At 50.3% G+C, this 15,038-nt stretch overlaps 1 protein-coding gene across 1 annotated transcript in view; it reads right to left on the bottom strand.

Annotated features, from left to right (window-relative positions):
* The window catches only part of MAP3K10 (mitogen-activated protein kinase kinase kinase 10), a 20,627-nt gene extending 6,814 nt beyond the window's left edge, over window positions 1–13,813 (bottom strand). Inside the window, exons 1-5 of the mRNA XM_003802118.3 lie at window positions 12,578–13,813; window positions 6,546–6,726; window positions 3,324–3,472; window positions 2,661–2,836; window positions 1,829–2,075 (exon numbers count right to left, since the gene is read on the bottom strand). Coding sequence (XP_003802166.1) covers window positions 1,829–2,075; window positions 2,661–2,836; window positions 3,324–3,472; window positions 6,546–6,726; window positions 12,578–13,262 — 1,438 coding nt within the window. The 5' untranslated portion in view covers window positions 13,263–13,813. The remainder of the gene's footprint in view (window positions 1–1,828; window positions 2,076–2,660; window positions 2,837–3,323; window positions 3,473–6,545; window positions 6,727–12,577) is intronic.
* Between the last annotated feature and the right edge of the window lie 1,225 nt (window positions 13,814–15,038).

Here is a 15,038-nt window from a genome sequence, read left to right on the forward strand (position 1 = left end):
ATAAATTTTTTTTTTTTTGAGACAGAGCCTCAAGCTGTCTCCCTCGGTAGAGTGCTGTGGCATCACAGCTCACAGCAACCTCCAATTCCTGGGCTTAAGTGAGTCTACTGCCTCAGCCTCCCAAGTAGCTGGATCACAGGTGCCTGCCACAACGCCTGGCTATTTTTTGGTTGCAACCGTTATTGTTGTTTGGTGGGCCCAGGCTGGATTCGAACCCGCCACCTTAGGTATATGTGGCTGGTACCTTAGCCACTTGAGCCATAGGAACCAAGTTGATAAAAAATGTTTGATGAAAACTTACTGCCCAGATTGAGATGTGCTATAAATATAAAATACACACTGGACTTCAAAGATTTAGTGTGGAAACCAGGCAAAATATTTCATTTATAATTTTTTTTGATTTTTGAGACAGAGTCTCACTATGTCATCCTCAGTAGAGTGCTGTGGTGTCACATCTCACAGTGTCCTCAAACACTTCAGCTTAAGTGATTCTCTTGCCTCAGCCTCCCAAGTTGCTGGGACTACAGACACCCACTATAATGTCTGGCTGTTTTCTTGTTGCTGTTGTTTAGCTGGCCCAGGCTAACAAGTGGGTTAGCTGGCCCAGGCTAACAGCTAACAGGTAGGTTTGAACCCACCACTCTTGGTGTATGTGGCTGGCACCGTAACCACTGTGCTACAGGCACTGAGCCTCATTTATAACTTTTTAATATTGATTGCATGGATATATTGGGCTGAATAAAATATATTAGAATGCTTTCTGTTTCTTCACATTTTTTAATGTGGCCTACTACAAAATTTAAAATTATTCACATAGATTGCATTATGTTTCCACTATCCAGCACTGCCATATGCCTTGTAACATCACAGAGAAGGATAACCAGATACTATGTGTCTTCTTGTGGGTGAACACATCACCTAGGAAGCAATCTTGTCAAAAAATAAAAAATGGGCCGGAAACGGTGGCTCACATCTATAATCCTAGTACCCTGGGAGACCAAGGCAGGTGGATCACTTGAGCTCAGGAGTTTGCGACCAGCCTGAGCAAGAGTGAGACTCTGGCTCTACTAACATTAGAAAACTAGCCAGACATTGTGGGGAGGTGCCTGTAGTCCCAGGTATTTGGGAGGCTGAGGCAAGAGGATCACTTGAGCCCAGGAGTCTGAGGTTGCTGTGAGCTATGATGATGTCATGACACTATCTAGGGTGACAGAGTGAGATTCTGTCTCAAAAAAAAAGAATTATTATATATATCAATAAAAAATCAAACCTGGACCCAAATCTGATTAAGCCTTGAGAACCAACTATTAGGTTGATCCATATGAAACTTCTATTTTTGTAGGTCCAAAATGGTCAAGGACCAGCACAAAGGATAGGAAATTCAAGGGACAGAGGAACATGTCAATTGATACTAGGGGGAAGCAGGCAGCAAATTCCAGACTGTGGCAAACTCCACAGGACTGATGTTCCTCAACAAATTATTGGCAAGCGGGAGGAAGAGGCAGATTAAAAGATAGCAGGGAGATAAAAAATACAAAAAAGAGCTCAGAAGTGATTGCCCTAAAAGTCAGTAAAGGGGTTCCTCTTTGGGAGTGGAGTGAGGTTGTTTGGAGGGCCATGTGGAAAGCACCCAGGGAGGCTGTGAGGTCCTTTCTGCTTTCATGGAGGGAGGTGATTAAAATAACTCATTTAGCTGTAGTTTTGGAGTATTTTCTTGGTGTGATGTATTTAGCATAAAAAAATTAAAAAATAAAAATAAAAGGAAGAGATAGCCCCTGGGTTAGGGATATACCACACAGCCTCTGGGGGGGATGCTCATGGCAGATACCCGAGGGCAGGCTGATGTGGCTGCCGCCTTCACGTAGCTTGAGCAGGCGGCTGCGCTTGAAGTTTCCCTTGCGTTTGCGGACCCTGGGCTTCTCCTGGCTCAGCTGGCACATAAGCAGGTGCAGCTCCCGCTCCACGATGTCCATCTCACGCTCGGCCAGCTCCTGCTCCCGCCGCCGCAGTTGCTCCTCCTGGAAGCGCTGCTCCTGCGCTGCCCGCAGCAGCTCCTCCTCCCGGCTCCGCAGCTCCTGGGGAGGAGATGCACTGGCTGGGGGAGGGGCTCAGCCACTCTGATCCCTAAGGATGGACCCAGGGCTGCTGAGACTGGTCAGGGCTTTGCACAAGAACACGCCGCCGTGGGGCACATTGGGTTCGCCATCCAACTCACTCTTCACTAGCCAAGCTGGGTGCCAGGGCAGGGGACTATGTTAGCTTTTTTTTTCTTTTTTAACTTAATTTGGAAAGCTTTAAACAGCCACAAAAGCAGAGAATAGTGCACTCCTATGTAACCATCATCCAATATCAACAATTACCTATGCTTTGAGAATCTCATATCCCTGTCCTTTACTCTCACCCTCTCTTCATTTCTGAGGTAGTATTTCAAAGCCAAGCCCAGACATCATGCAATATCACCTGTAAGCACTTCAGTACAGGGTGCCTTTTTCCTATTAATCCACCAACAGGAGGCTGTCCTTTCTTAATATGCAAAAAAGGTTCCCTTGACCCTGTATGGACCCAAAGGCTGGGGTTTAGGGGAAGGGACTCTGAGCAGCCCTAGGCATCAGAACTCAGGGATCTTGTTCCATCCCTCCCACCTTGCCCTCTGCCTTCACCTTCTCCTTGGTCCGAAGATCATCAAACATGTGCTGAATCTCCAGCTTCCAGTCTTCTTGCAGTGAATGGAAAGACTCCAGTGGCATTTGGAACAGAGCTGACTGTTCAATGACTTCAAGCCGCTTCAAAATGCTGCTGAAATCTGGTCGTCCATGGGGTTCTGGGTCCCAGCATTCTGGGGTGAGAGGGCAAGAACAGTAGTGGGGAATAGGGGTATCAGAGGTCATGCTCTGGGGAATCAGACTGCTCAGAAAAAAGAAAAGATTTCTGGGGGCTGTGGACAAACAGTTTCTATGGAGCTGAGAGGAAAGAATTTAAAGCCAAGCTCCTGGCCAATATTTTACTCAATGAAATGCTGAGAGAAACCCAGGGACCTGCTCCCTAACAAGGGGCTGGTGGTAGAAGTGAGCACTGGGGAGGAATCCTGGGGCCAGTTAATACTAATGGGTTACCCTCAAGAGCTCTGGGCCTGGCCAGAACAAGAGTCTAGGGGAAATACAGAGCCAACTGTGGGGAGACTATTCATAGTCTGATGGGGTCCAGTCCCTTCCCTCTCATTCCTGGGCCCACTAGTATGGATGGGAGTGCAAGGGAGAGGTCTGGACCTGAGAGTCCCTGCCACTCCAAGCTGGGCCTACCCTCTCCACAGGGCCCTGGCTCACCCTCCAGTAGGCGGGCAAAGGGCTCGGGGCACGTGGAGGGGATGGGCAGAGTCAGCTTGTTCATAGCCACGCCATATGCCACAGCCAAGGCGTCGATTTCACGGTAGGGGACCTCCCCCGTCAGCAGCTCCCAGAGCAGTACTCCGAAGCTGCAGGTAGGGGAGAGGCAGGAGTGATGCTGCAGCCCACCCCAATCCTTACCTATACCTTAGTCCCACCCTCAGTTCCACGGTGGGCTACCTTCACCCCAACATCTCCAGCCCTGGCTGATAAAACCACAGAACCTAATTTGACCTCCATGGGCCTGTTCACAAATAAATGGGATGAGTTTGGCTCTCTCATAGCTCTCCTTTGCTTGCCTCGCTTCTCTCACCCTGGTTTAGAAACCTTCAGTGGGCTTCCCATACCTACCAGGCAAATCCATCCTTCTTGGCCCTTACCTTTCATGACCCCTGCAGTCTCATCTCTAAATACTCTCAGCCCATTCCAACCCCAACTTCATCTTGCAGCCACACTGAAAAAGCCCTGTTCTTCCCAACCTCTGCGTTTTGTACATGCTGTTCCCTTTGTTGAGAACACTCTTCCCTTGTGTACCTATTTGTCTTCTAAGTCTCAATGCAGGTGACCCCTCTGCCAGGAAGCCTTCTTTGATTCCACAGCCTCCAAAGCTAGCTCAGGAGGCCCCTCCTCTATGTTCCCATAGAACACACAGTGCTTACCTCTAAAAACAAGTTAAGATTATTTAACATTTACAAAGCACTTAACTCCAGGCCAGGCACTGTGCTAGACTCTCTTGGTAATTCTCCCAACAGCCCTGTAAGGCAGAAGGTAATGGTATGACCCCTATTTTATCCAATGAGCAAGTGGGGGCTCAGAGAGGTTAAGCTGTTTGTCCAAGGTCACACAGAAATGAGCAGTAAAGCCACACTCAGACTCAGGTCTGCCTGATGCCTGTGATAGTGCTTAATGGATACACCACACCAGAGCATGCATCACTGTGCTAGTCACCTGGTGTCCACCTTTTCCGGTAAACCGTACATCTTCCTGGATCCTGATCATTATTTTGTGCAGTGCCTGACATGTAGTATATCTCTGTTCTCTTCCAATAACCACTCACACATTCATTCAACCTACACTTATTATTGCCACTGTGTGATAGGCCCTGTTTTAGGCACTGGAATGAGATAGACACAACCAATACCCTCATGCAGCTGACAGCCTCTCCTCCCTCTGCAGTGCCAGCACTGGTGAATCTGACCTGGCCATATGCTGCCTGCACTAATTTTCCTTCTTCCTTTGCAGCTAAGTGTGCCCAAATGGCTATAGCTCTGGCCCATGGGAGGTAGCAGAGTGTGTAGTGGGCAGCTACCTTCCAGGAAGCGTCCTTAAAAAGGGGAAAGCCCCTTTCCTCTTTTCTCCTTCCTAACTGGTTGGAATGTTGGATAGAAGAGCTAGAGTTCAAGCAGCCATGATTTTGGATCATGAAGCAAACTTGGAAATGGAGGTCACACAAGGTGGAGGAAAAGAACACTGGTTTTCATGTGGGGGTCGCAGATCCTCCCACCTCTCTTATGTTCCTGAAAACTGGCAGGGATGTTTTCATTATCATAATGACTGGGAAGTATTACTGATGTATGGTGGCCGGGAGCCATGTATAGTTAGCGTCTTGAGAAGTAGAGGACAGTACCACACAAGAAAGAATTATCCTGCCTTCGGTCAACAATACCCCTATTGAGGAACCCCAACATAGGAGCCCGAGTCCCTGACATCAGGGACATCGTATCAATCCTGGGCTTTACATGAGAACATAAACCTCAGTCTTGTCTTTATTTTGGGTTTTCTCTTTCTTGCAGTTAACATGTGAGCTCTAATAAATGTTTGGTTCCATAAATGAATGCCTGATGAAAAGCCAGCTGGAATTCTCCCAGAGAGCTGCTCTGCTCTACGCTGAGCCAGAGACTTCCTGTCTGATATGTCCCTGCCCCACACCCGTTAATCTGCTGCTTGGACAATCTGGAGCCTCAGCTGGGAATTGATGGGGACAGTAAATGGGGAGACCTGGATTTGGTTCCGATCAAACAGAAGGCTGTGGTGACAGCAAAAGTCTGGTCATTGGTCTTTTCTACCTAACAGCCCAGGGAGCCTTTAAAATGCTGAATAAGATCAAGTCATTCATAAATACCCTTAATGGTGACCCACTTTGCTTAGAATAAACCCTGGAGTGGGCTTTCTCACCCATAGGGCCTACCAGCCTTGTTCTTCTTTGCCCCCTGTTCCAGTCACAGAGCTCACTGTTAATTCTGGAACACATGTGCTCTAGTTCTCAACTGAGTACCTCCTTTGTCATTCAGAACTCACCAAAATATCATTTCTCAGAAAAGCCTTCCCCAAAGTCATCTCCCAGCCCTCAAAGTACCTTCCTAGTAACCTCCTAGCAGCTCTTAACAGTGCTGTACTATCTGTTAAAAATTATTTTACAATTTTCTGAACTTTTTTTTTTTTTTTGGAGACAGAGTCTCACTATGTCACCCTTAGTAGAGTGCCATGGCATCAAGCTCACAGCAACCTCCAACTCTTGGGCTTAAGAGATTCTCTTGCCTCAGCCTCCCAAGTAGCTGGGATTACAGGCACCCGCCACAATGCCCGGCTATTGTTGTCATCGTCTCTATTGTTGTTTAGCAGGCCAAGGCTGGGTTCAAACCCACCAGCCCTTGAGTATGTGGCCGGCACCGTAACCACTGAGCTACCAGTGCAAAGCCCAATTTTCTGAACTTAAAAAGAGATTTTTTTTTTTCAAAAGAAAATCTTCTTTTGTGTTTATTTATTTACCATTCCCAAGGGCAGGGACTGTGTCTATTTTTGTTCATTTCTGTATCCTGGAACCAGTGCAATTGGATGAATGGATTAATGAATGCCTCCAAAGAACTCAATTTCCTGTTTGACAAAAGTGGGTGGTGTCCTGGCTGGTCTGAGGGGGCGTTTTAGTGCTGATGTTCACATGATGACTCTCTATCTTATGGGTTGTCTATTCTGCCCCTCAGTTGCCACTTCTGCTAGCAGCAGGTGACTCTTGGTGCTTGTCTGCTGGCCTAACCTTCCCAGTGGGCCTCTTCACCAGGCCCAGATCCTGGCTTCAGTGGGAAAATATCCCCTCCACTCTACCTTCACCCCTTCCTCCCTCCCTCACTTCTTGGAAGCCACCCCAGCCCCACACTTCAGCACCTCCAGACATCACTGCTTTTGGAGAAGAGGGAGAGACGGATAACCTCCGGTGCCATCCAGGCGTAGGTCCCCGCGGCACTCATCTTGGTGGTCTTGTGCCACTCTCGGGCGAGGCCAAAGTCTGTGATCTTGAGCACCGTGTCTGCGAGGTTGTGGTTCTCGATAGCCTCCAGAATAAGGACTGTGGGATGGGAAGAAAGGTGGGTCATCCCAGAGCTGCTGGGATACAGACCCAAGCATCCTGGCCCTCTGCCTCAGCTGGAATGTACTATTCTCTCCTTTCACTACTTCAAGCTTCCCCACTCTGTGGCTGATCCTTTCCTGGGCCAGAACACACCTATCAGCCCTTCTCCTATGGTCTAATTTCTGTTCCAGGCACCCAAGATGGAGTAAGGAGCGTCCCTGGGATCATCTTTCTTCCTGATTCCAACCTGTGCTCTGGGGAGTTCAATGAATGATCAAGAACCAGTGGCCAAGGACTTGGTTCAAGCCTTGAATTTCCATGGTCCCTGGAAGTGGGACTCATAAACCATAGCAGAAGGGATGAATGTGGTTTCCCTTTTGTCTTTGTCACCCTGTGGTATACTGCAGCCAGGAGTCCTGATTTGGCTCCTTCCTGTGCCCACGCTCTTTACCAATGTGGCTTTGCAGTTCTTTCCACTGAAGAGGCAGAGTATGTTTTCCCATCTTCTGATCTGGGGTGGCCGTATGACTTTGGCCAAGACTGAGGTGCATGACAGATGCCAGTTTCAAGCCTAGGCCTCACATCTCTGCTCGCCCTCTTGCCTTGCCTAGCCTGCTGCTCCAAGGAAGATGGGAGCTACCTGGGGCCTCTCCAGCTCAGCCCAGCCTAGCCTAAGTCAGCTTACCTACCTGGCATCTTGCAAAAGCATGAAGAGTAATAAATGGTTGTTGCTTTAAGACACCAAGTTTTGGAGGTGTTAAATGATTCCAGCTACTTGCTGCCTAGAGTTATCACTAACAATGATACTAATCATGGCTAATGTTTGCACTTGCTAAGCTGTTTACATCAGGTCACTCATGAGCAACCAACCCATTTTTTTTTTAGACAGAGCCTTAAGCTATCCCCCTGGGTAGAGTGCCGTGGCATCACAGCTCACAGCAACCTTCAACTCCTGGGCTCAAGTGAGTCTCCTGCCTCAGCCTCCCAAGTAGCTGGGACTACAGGCGCCTGCCACAACACCCAGCCAGTTTTTGGTTGCAGCCATCATTGTTGTTTGGTGGGTCCGGGCTGGGGATTCAAACCTGCCACCTTAGGTGTATGTGGCTGGCACCTTAGCCGCTTGAGCCACAGGCGCCGAGCCAGCAACCAACCCATTTTTATGGACTCAAACCAAGGCTCAGAGAGCAGTCATTTGGCCAAGATCACATGGGTTGAAAATGGTAGAATAGGCTGGATGCAGTGACTAACGCCTGTAATCCTAGTGCTCTGGGAAGTGGAGGTGGGTGGATCACTTGAGCTCAGGAGTTGTATGTAGACTAGGCTGAGCAAGAGCAAGACGCTGCCTCTACTAAAAACAGAAAAAAAGGCCAGGTGCAGTGGCTCACACCTACAATCTAGCACTCTGGGAGGCCGAGGAAGGTGGATTGCCTGAGCTCAGGAGTTGGAGACCAGCCTGAGCAAGAGCAAGACCCTGTCTCTAAAAATAGCCAGACATTATGGCAGGCACCTGTAGTCCCAGCTACTCAGGAGGCTTGAGGCAAGGGGATCTCTTAAGCCCAAAAGTTTGAGGTTGCTGTGAGCTATGATGCCATGGCACTCTACCAAGGGCAACAAAGTGAGACTCTGTCTTAAAGTAGAATGAAATGAAATGAAATAAAAATGGGGAAAAAAGGCAGCATCTGTAGCTAAGTAGGTAGGGTGCTGGCCACATACACTGAGGCTGGCGGGTTCAATCCTGGCCCAGTCCAGCTAAAACAATGACAACTGCAACAACAAAAATAGCTGGGTGTTGTGATGGGTGCCTGTAGTCCCAGCTTCTTGGGAGGCTGAGACAAGAGAATCCCATAAGCCCAAGAGTTTGAGCTGTGACACTCTTCCAGGGTGACAACTTGAGACTGTGTCTCAAAAAACAAACAAAAACTAGCCAGACATGGTGATACATGCCCTATAGTCCTAGGTACTTTTGAGGCTGAGGCAAGAGGACTGCTCAAGCCCAAGAGTTTGAGGTTGCTATGAGCTATGATGCCATGACACTCTACCCAGGGTGACAGAGTAAGACTTTGTCTCAAAAGAAAAAAAAGAAAAGAAACTGGCAGAATGAAGACTTGAACTAATTTGGTCATCAGAAGCCTAATTTCTTAACTGTTATGATATTTTACTACCTTCTACAAACCAGAGGCCCCCTAAGTGTGTAATGTACTGCCTGGGTTTGAATCCGGGCTCCACTGCTTATTAGACGCACAACCTTGTATGATTACCTTGTCTTTCTTCAGGTTAAGATTTCTCCTCTGTTAAATGGGGATGATAACAGTATTTATCTTCTAGGATTTTAGTAATGATTTATTGTCTGAAGCACAGTAGGTCCTTTAGAAGTGTTAAATATTTTTATTAGTATGTGATGTCACCATAATTGTTCCACAATTGTATTTTAACATTCCATTCCAAAAGTTCCATATCTTTTACCATTCCTGGCTACTTCCCCAATCTTAATAATAATGATGTAATTATTTCTGTAATTCTACTATAGTGCTTGTTTGACAGGTGATAGAACTGAGAGTTGGAGAGATCAATAAGTCACCTAAGGTCACACAACTGGTAATCTCATCCATTCTTTAAAGTCTGGCTTCAGTGCCACCTCCTCCTGGAAGCCTCCTGTGACTTCCCAGCCTGTGGCTCTACCTCCTCAGAAGCTTTCCCTTCCTATGTACCCAATTTTCCTATATAAAAACCTTGTGACAGGCCAGGTGTGGTGGCTCACACCTGTAATCCTAGCACTTGGGAGGCTGTGGCAGGTGGATTACCTGAGGTCACAGGTTGAGACCAGCCTGAGCCAGAACCAGACCTTGTCTCTAAAAATAGCCAGGTGTTGTGGCAGGCGCCTGTAGTCCCAGCTACTTGAAAGGCTGAGGCAAGAGAATCTCTTTTTTTTTTTTTTTGAGACAGAGCCTCAAGCTGTCCCCCTGGGCAGAGTGCCGTGGCATTACAGCTCACAGCAACCTCCAACTCCTGGGCTCAAGCGAGTCTCTTGCCTCCGCCTCCCAAGTAGCTGGGACCACAGGCGCCCGCCACAACGCCCGGCTATTTTTTGGTTGCAACCGTCATTGTTGTTTGGCGGGTCCGGGTTGGGGATTCGAACCCGCCACCTTAGGTGTACGTGGCTGGCGCCTTAGCCGGTTGAGCTATAGGAGCCGAGCCAAGAGAATCTCTTAAGCCCAAGAGTTTGAGGTTGCTGTGAGCTGTGATGCCACGGCACTCTACCAAGGGCGACAAAGTGAGACTCAAAAAAACAAAACAAAACAAAACAAAACTCTTGTGACAGAGGGAACACCACATGATCTTACACTTTATTTCTGCATCTCCCAGGCTGGGGCTAAACTAGTTCCCTTTTAAAATCTATATCTGATCATGTTACCTCTTGCTTAAAAGCCTCTAATGGCTTCCACTACATTGACTAAAATACCCAAAGTCATTGCCAGGGCCCCCAAGATCCTGTGTGACCTGGTCCCTTTCTGATCTCATTTCCTCTCTCTTTTGCCTCAACTGCTGTTCTGGTCTCGCTGTTCTTCCCATGAGGCATTCATTCCCATGTTAGGACATTTGTCCTGCTATTCCCCCTTACCCTCCAGACCTTTTTTTTTTTTTTGAGACACAGTTTCACTTTATTGTCTGGGCTACAGTGAAGTGACATCATCATAGCTCACTGTAATCTCCAACTCCTGGGCAGAAGTAATCCTCCTGCCTCAGCCTCCTGATAGCTGGACTATAGGTACATGCCACCATGTCAAGTTAATATTTCTATTTTTTGTAGAGACGGGGTCTCACTCTTGCTGAGGCTTCTTTCCCTAGATCTTTGCAAGGTTGAGTCTTTGTTGTTCAGATCTCTGCTCAAATGTTGCCTTCTCAGACTGCCAAAACTAAAGAGTTCCCTCTGTCCTATCCTTAATCTGCCTTATTTCACTGAGAGCCCTGAGACTCTCTGAAATTTTGGCATCTGTCTATCTACCAATCATCTTTTCCTGTTCACTTGTATATAAGTACCATAACATGTGGGTGGGAGAGAGGGATCTTGTCTTGTTCAATTCTACAATCCCATAACCAAGGACAGTGCCTAGTGCATAATATGGGCTTAAGAATTATTGGATGATTGAACAATGAGTGGATGACACCAGAGGAGGAGCTCCTTAGGGCAGGATGAATGGGGGAAGCAGTGCTACAGAGGCCCTGTGTCTTCTGTCCTCTGTCTCAGGCATAGAGCAGACCCTCTGTCATAGTGTCTAAGTAGCACTGGCTACTACAAAACTTGGGGTTGTGGGGTATGTTGTGAATCAGGGTTGTGAAGGGGTCCAGCCTTCAACAGAAACATGCTAGGTAGTCCTGCCTCTGTTTACCTGGCATAAGCACCAATAAAGGTCTGGACCACCTGTGTCTGTCCTGTTCATCCCCCAGTCCTGGCACAGGCCTCAGCATGTGGTGGGCACTTGGTATATAGTTGAGTATATGAATGTCAGGCTTAGCAGGCAAGAAGACCCAGTCCTTGTGTTTCTAGGGGCTTACAATTGTTGTTGGTGGCACACCAACAAACTTATAAAAATAGTGGGATGGATTCAATAAATTTCAAGCTATAGAACTGACAGCAATCAAGAGTAGAGATGTGAGCATTGAGGGCAAAGGGGGAACCATCCCAGATTTTATTTCCCAGCTTAGGTATGAATGATGTACAGGCAGGGAGCATGTTGGTCTCATCCATAGCTGATCCCTCTTGCTTAGCACACAATCTGGCCTGACAAATATCAAATTTGAGAATGAAGAAATGAATGAAGAAATGAAAGGGAGATGGTACAGAGCAAGAATGGGAGCACCTGGAAGGTGAGATTTTTTTCTGTTTGCTGTATCCGTAGGACAGGCTCCGAACACAACTCTGGAAATATCTGTGGAATGAATAAAATTTCTACCATTGTTTATGAGCAGAAATGATGTCTGTTTTGCTCCTTGCTGGGCTCCTACTTAATAGATGCTCAATTAATGACACAGGAGAAGCTCCTCAACCTAGATACGAGTCCTAGGCAACCTTCCCTTCTACCTGGCCCCAATATCTATTTAACCAACCAATCAACTTTTGAGAACCCGTCAGGCAGCCTGGAAGCTTTTACATAAGCCACATCCATTTATTCCTCCTTCATCTTTTCCTGTTTGCCTCGGCCAGCTGGGCCAAGGCCTAGGAGAACTCCAGGAGGTGGTTCCCAACTGGAGGTGATCCTAACCCCTGGGGAACTTTGGCAATGTCTGGAGACATTTTTGGTTGTCATAGCTGGGGCCAGGGGGTGGAGAATGCTAATAGCATCTTGTGGGTAGAAGCCAAGGAAGCCGCTAAGCAACAACTTACCATGTATAGCGCAGCCCTGTACTAGAATGATCTACCCTCAAATGTCAGTAGTGCCATGGTTGAGAAACACTAACTCCCTAACCCAGGCAAGTAGGTTCTTTTTGCCTCTGCCAGGTGGTCCCTGACATCATAGCTGGATGGTGAATGCCATGAAGGCAAGCACTGCATCTGTCCTATTCCAGCAGAGACTGCAGGGTCTGTTATAGTGTTCATGGATATATGTACACTCAGCGACTGTGACTCTGCTGCTTGGGAACCAATTAGGTCCCTCAACCTTTCTGAGCTTCCTTTTCTTCCCTTAATTTGGGCAGGGCCTGCCTCACCTGGCCCTGAAAGTATACTGCTGTCCCTTCTTGCCCCGGGGACAGTGAATGTCATCTCGTGTCTCCTCACCCTGTTTCCCGCCACCTAACTTGGCCTCACAAGGTTCTACAGAAGAAGTTTTCGGGAGAGGACACCACTTACTGTTGATGGACTTGAGGTCCCGGTGGATGATGGGCACAGGGGCATCATTGTGTAGGTAGTTCATGCCCCGGGCCACCTGCACAGCCCAGTTGACCAGTACGTGAGGGGGCACCCGGCGACCTGCCAGCACCCTGCTCAGTGCGCCCCCTCGGGCATACTCCATCACCAGGCAAAGGTGTGGGGGGGTGAGGCAGGCACCCCTAAGGGCAATGATGTTGGGGTGCTTCAGGGCTCCAAAGAGCCGGGCTTCCTGGCACACCTGCTCCGCTGTTACTGCTGGGTCCCGCTCAGGGTCCAGTCGGGCGGCCTTGACTGCCACCTCCTCACCACGCCACAGGGCCCGATAGACCTTGCCAAAGCCCCCTACACCGATGATCTCTTCGAGCTGCAGCTCGTGGAAGGGGATCTCTTGAGGCAGCTGGAGGCCCACGGGTGCGGCAGGGGTGCTGGGGGCCACGTAGTTGCTGGGGAAGACACCCACACGGCCGCTGGGTAGCTGTCCGGTCCACCAGCCCTCATCGCCAGACACAGCACAATCCTGGGAAAGCACCTGGACCCGGTCACCCCTCCGCAGTGTCAGCTCTTCGTCGCCCGCCGCCTCATAGTCGAACACTGCGGTCCAGACGGGCCCCGTGGGGGTCGTGCCCCACTCCTTGGCCGCCGCCCCCTCCTCCTCCTCCTCCATGGGGGAGGGGTCGGGGGCTGCGGGAGGCCGCTTCACTCAGGCTGCCCGCGGGATGCAAAGGGCAGGCCCAGGCGGCCAGGATGAAGGGCAGTCCCTGCGGGCTCTAGGGGACTCCTGGGGGTCATGGCTGGGGGTCCCTCCGCAGGAGCAAGAAAAAATATATTTAAGAAAAAGGGCAAGGCTGTCCCCTCCGATTCGGTCGTCCAGATGGGGCGAGTGGGAGCAAGGCGGCAGGTTCACCTGTCCGCTCCAAATGTCAGCGTGCTAAGAGCATCTGTCCGCGAGGCTCCTGAATTTCTGCCGGGGCCCGCCGGTGGGGAACGAGGGCGAGGGCAGCAGGCAGTCCCCCTTCCCCACGCCTCTCACCCCGCGCAGCTCCACCGGCGGCCCCCGGCTCCGCATCCCGGGCTACGGCCGCCGGGCCGGGCAGGGGTGGCAGGGCCCCGGGGGCGGCCCCCCGGCCCGGGGTGGCGCGCCCCTCGATCTCCTCACGTGCGGGGCGGTTGGGCGGCCCCCATACTCGGCACCGGCCTCCCGGTCGGCCGCAGCCCCTGCCCCCGCCCGCCGCTTCCCGGGGCCGTCGGCGATGCGGGAGTGACGCGCGGCCGCCGCCGCGCGGTGCCGCCTGGGAGTTGTGGTCTCCGGTTGAGCGGCCTGGGGCCAGTCCCCAGTCGCAAGTCCCCAATCCCCGAGTCCCCGACCCCCTCTGCCAGCCTCGGGTCTCAGTGGGGACCCCGCGGGGCCGAGAGAGTCCTCCGAGGAGAGAAGCCCAGCCTTGGATTCCCCCTTCGGACGCAGTGTGCCAGGCTCCTGGAGAAGGGGACCCTCCGAGGTTTGACCGCTGTGGGGTTGGCCGCTACACACTTAGCAAAAAGAAAACTAGGAGCTGCGTGAGTGAAGATTACTGTCCCGCCGGGACCCCAGCCTGGACAAGGTCCCTGCGGCAGTACGCCCCCCGGGCCCCTGACGCGAGGTGCACGCCGGGAAATGTAGTCCGCCCGGGAGCTGAGGCGGCGCCTGGTGAACCTGGAGCTTCCGGAGCCAGTTGACGGCTCCAGCTACCTAGGGGGTCGCGCTGGTGGCGAGGCCTCTGCGGAGAAGACGGGGCTTGGAGGATGTGCTTACTGCTCCTGGGGATGCCCTAACCACATCTGTTTTCTCCACCAGCTCTGGATTCTTCTGCCTCCTCATTCAGAATCCCCTCAACCCCTCAACATGAGTACCCATTTGGGGGCGCTTAGTGTGAATCTTGTGCTAAGTACTTTGCACGTATGGTATCATTAAATCTAAACAAAGAGCCCCGTTTCAAAGAAGACTCATACAGAAGTGAAGTCACCTGTCCAAGGTTACAGAACTATAAATGGTAAAGCACCTGAACACCATGATTTTTTTTTTTTTTTTGTAGAGACAGAGTCTTACTTTATCGCCCTAGGTAGAGTGCTGTGGTATCACGGCTCACAGCAACCTCCAGCTTTTGGGCTTAGGCGATTCTCTGGTCCCAGCCTCCCGAGTAGCTGGGACTACAGGTGCCTGCCTCAACGCCCGGCTATTTTTTGTTGCAGTTTGGCCGGGGCCGGGCTTGAACCTGCTACCCTCGGTATATGGGGCCAGCACCCTACTCACTGAGAAACAGGCGCCGCTCCGAAAACCATGATTTTTAAAACTCTGCCTTCCTAGCTCGGTGCCCATAGTACAGTGGTTATGGCGCCAGCCACATACACCGGGGGTGATGGGTTTGAACCCGGCCTGGGCCACCTAAACAACTGCAACAACAAC

This window comes from Otolemur garnettii, unplaced genomic scaffold, assembly GCF_000181295.1.
Source record: "Otolemur garnettii isolate 467f Iridium unplaced genomic scaffold, OtoGar3 scaffold00233, whole genome shotgun sequence".
Taxonomy (NCBI): Eukaryota; Metazoa; Chordata; class Mammalia; order Primates; family Galagidae; genus Otolemur; species Otolemur garnettii.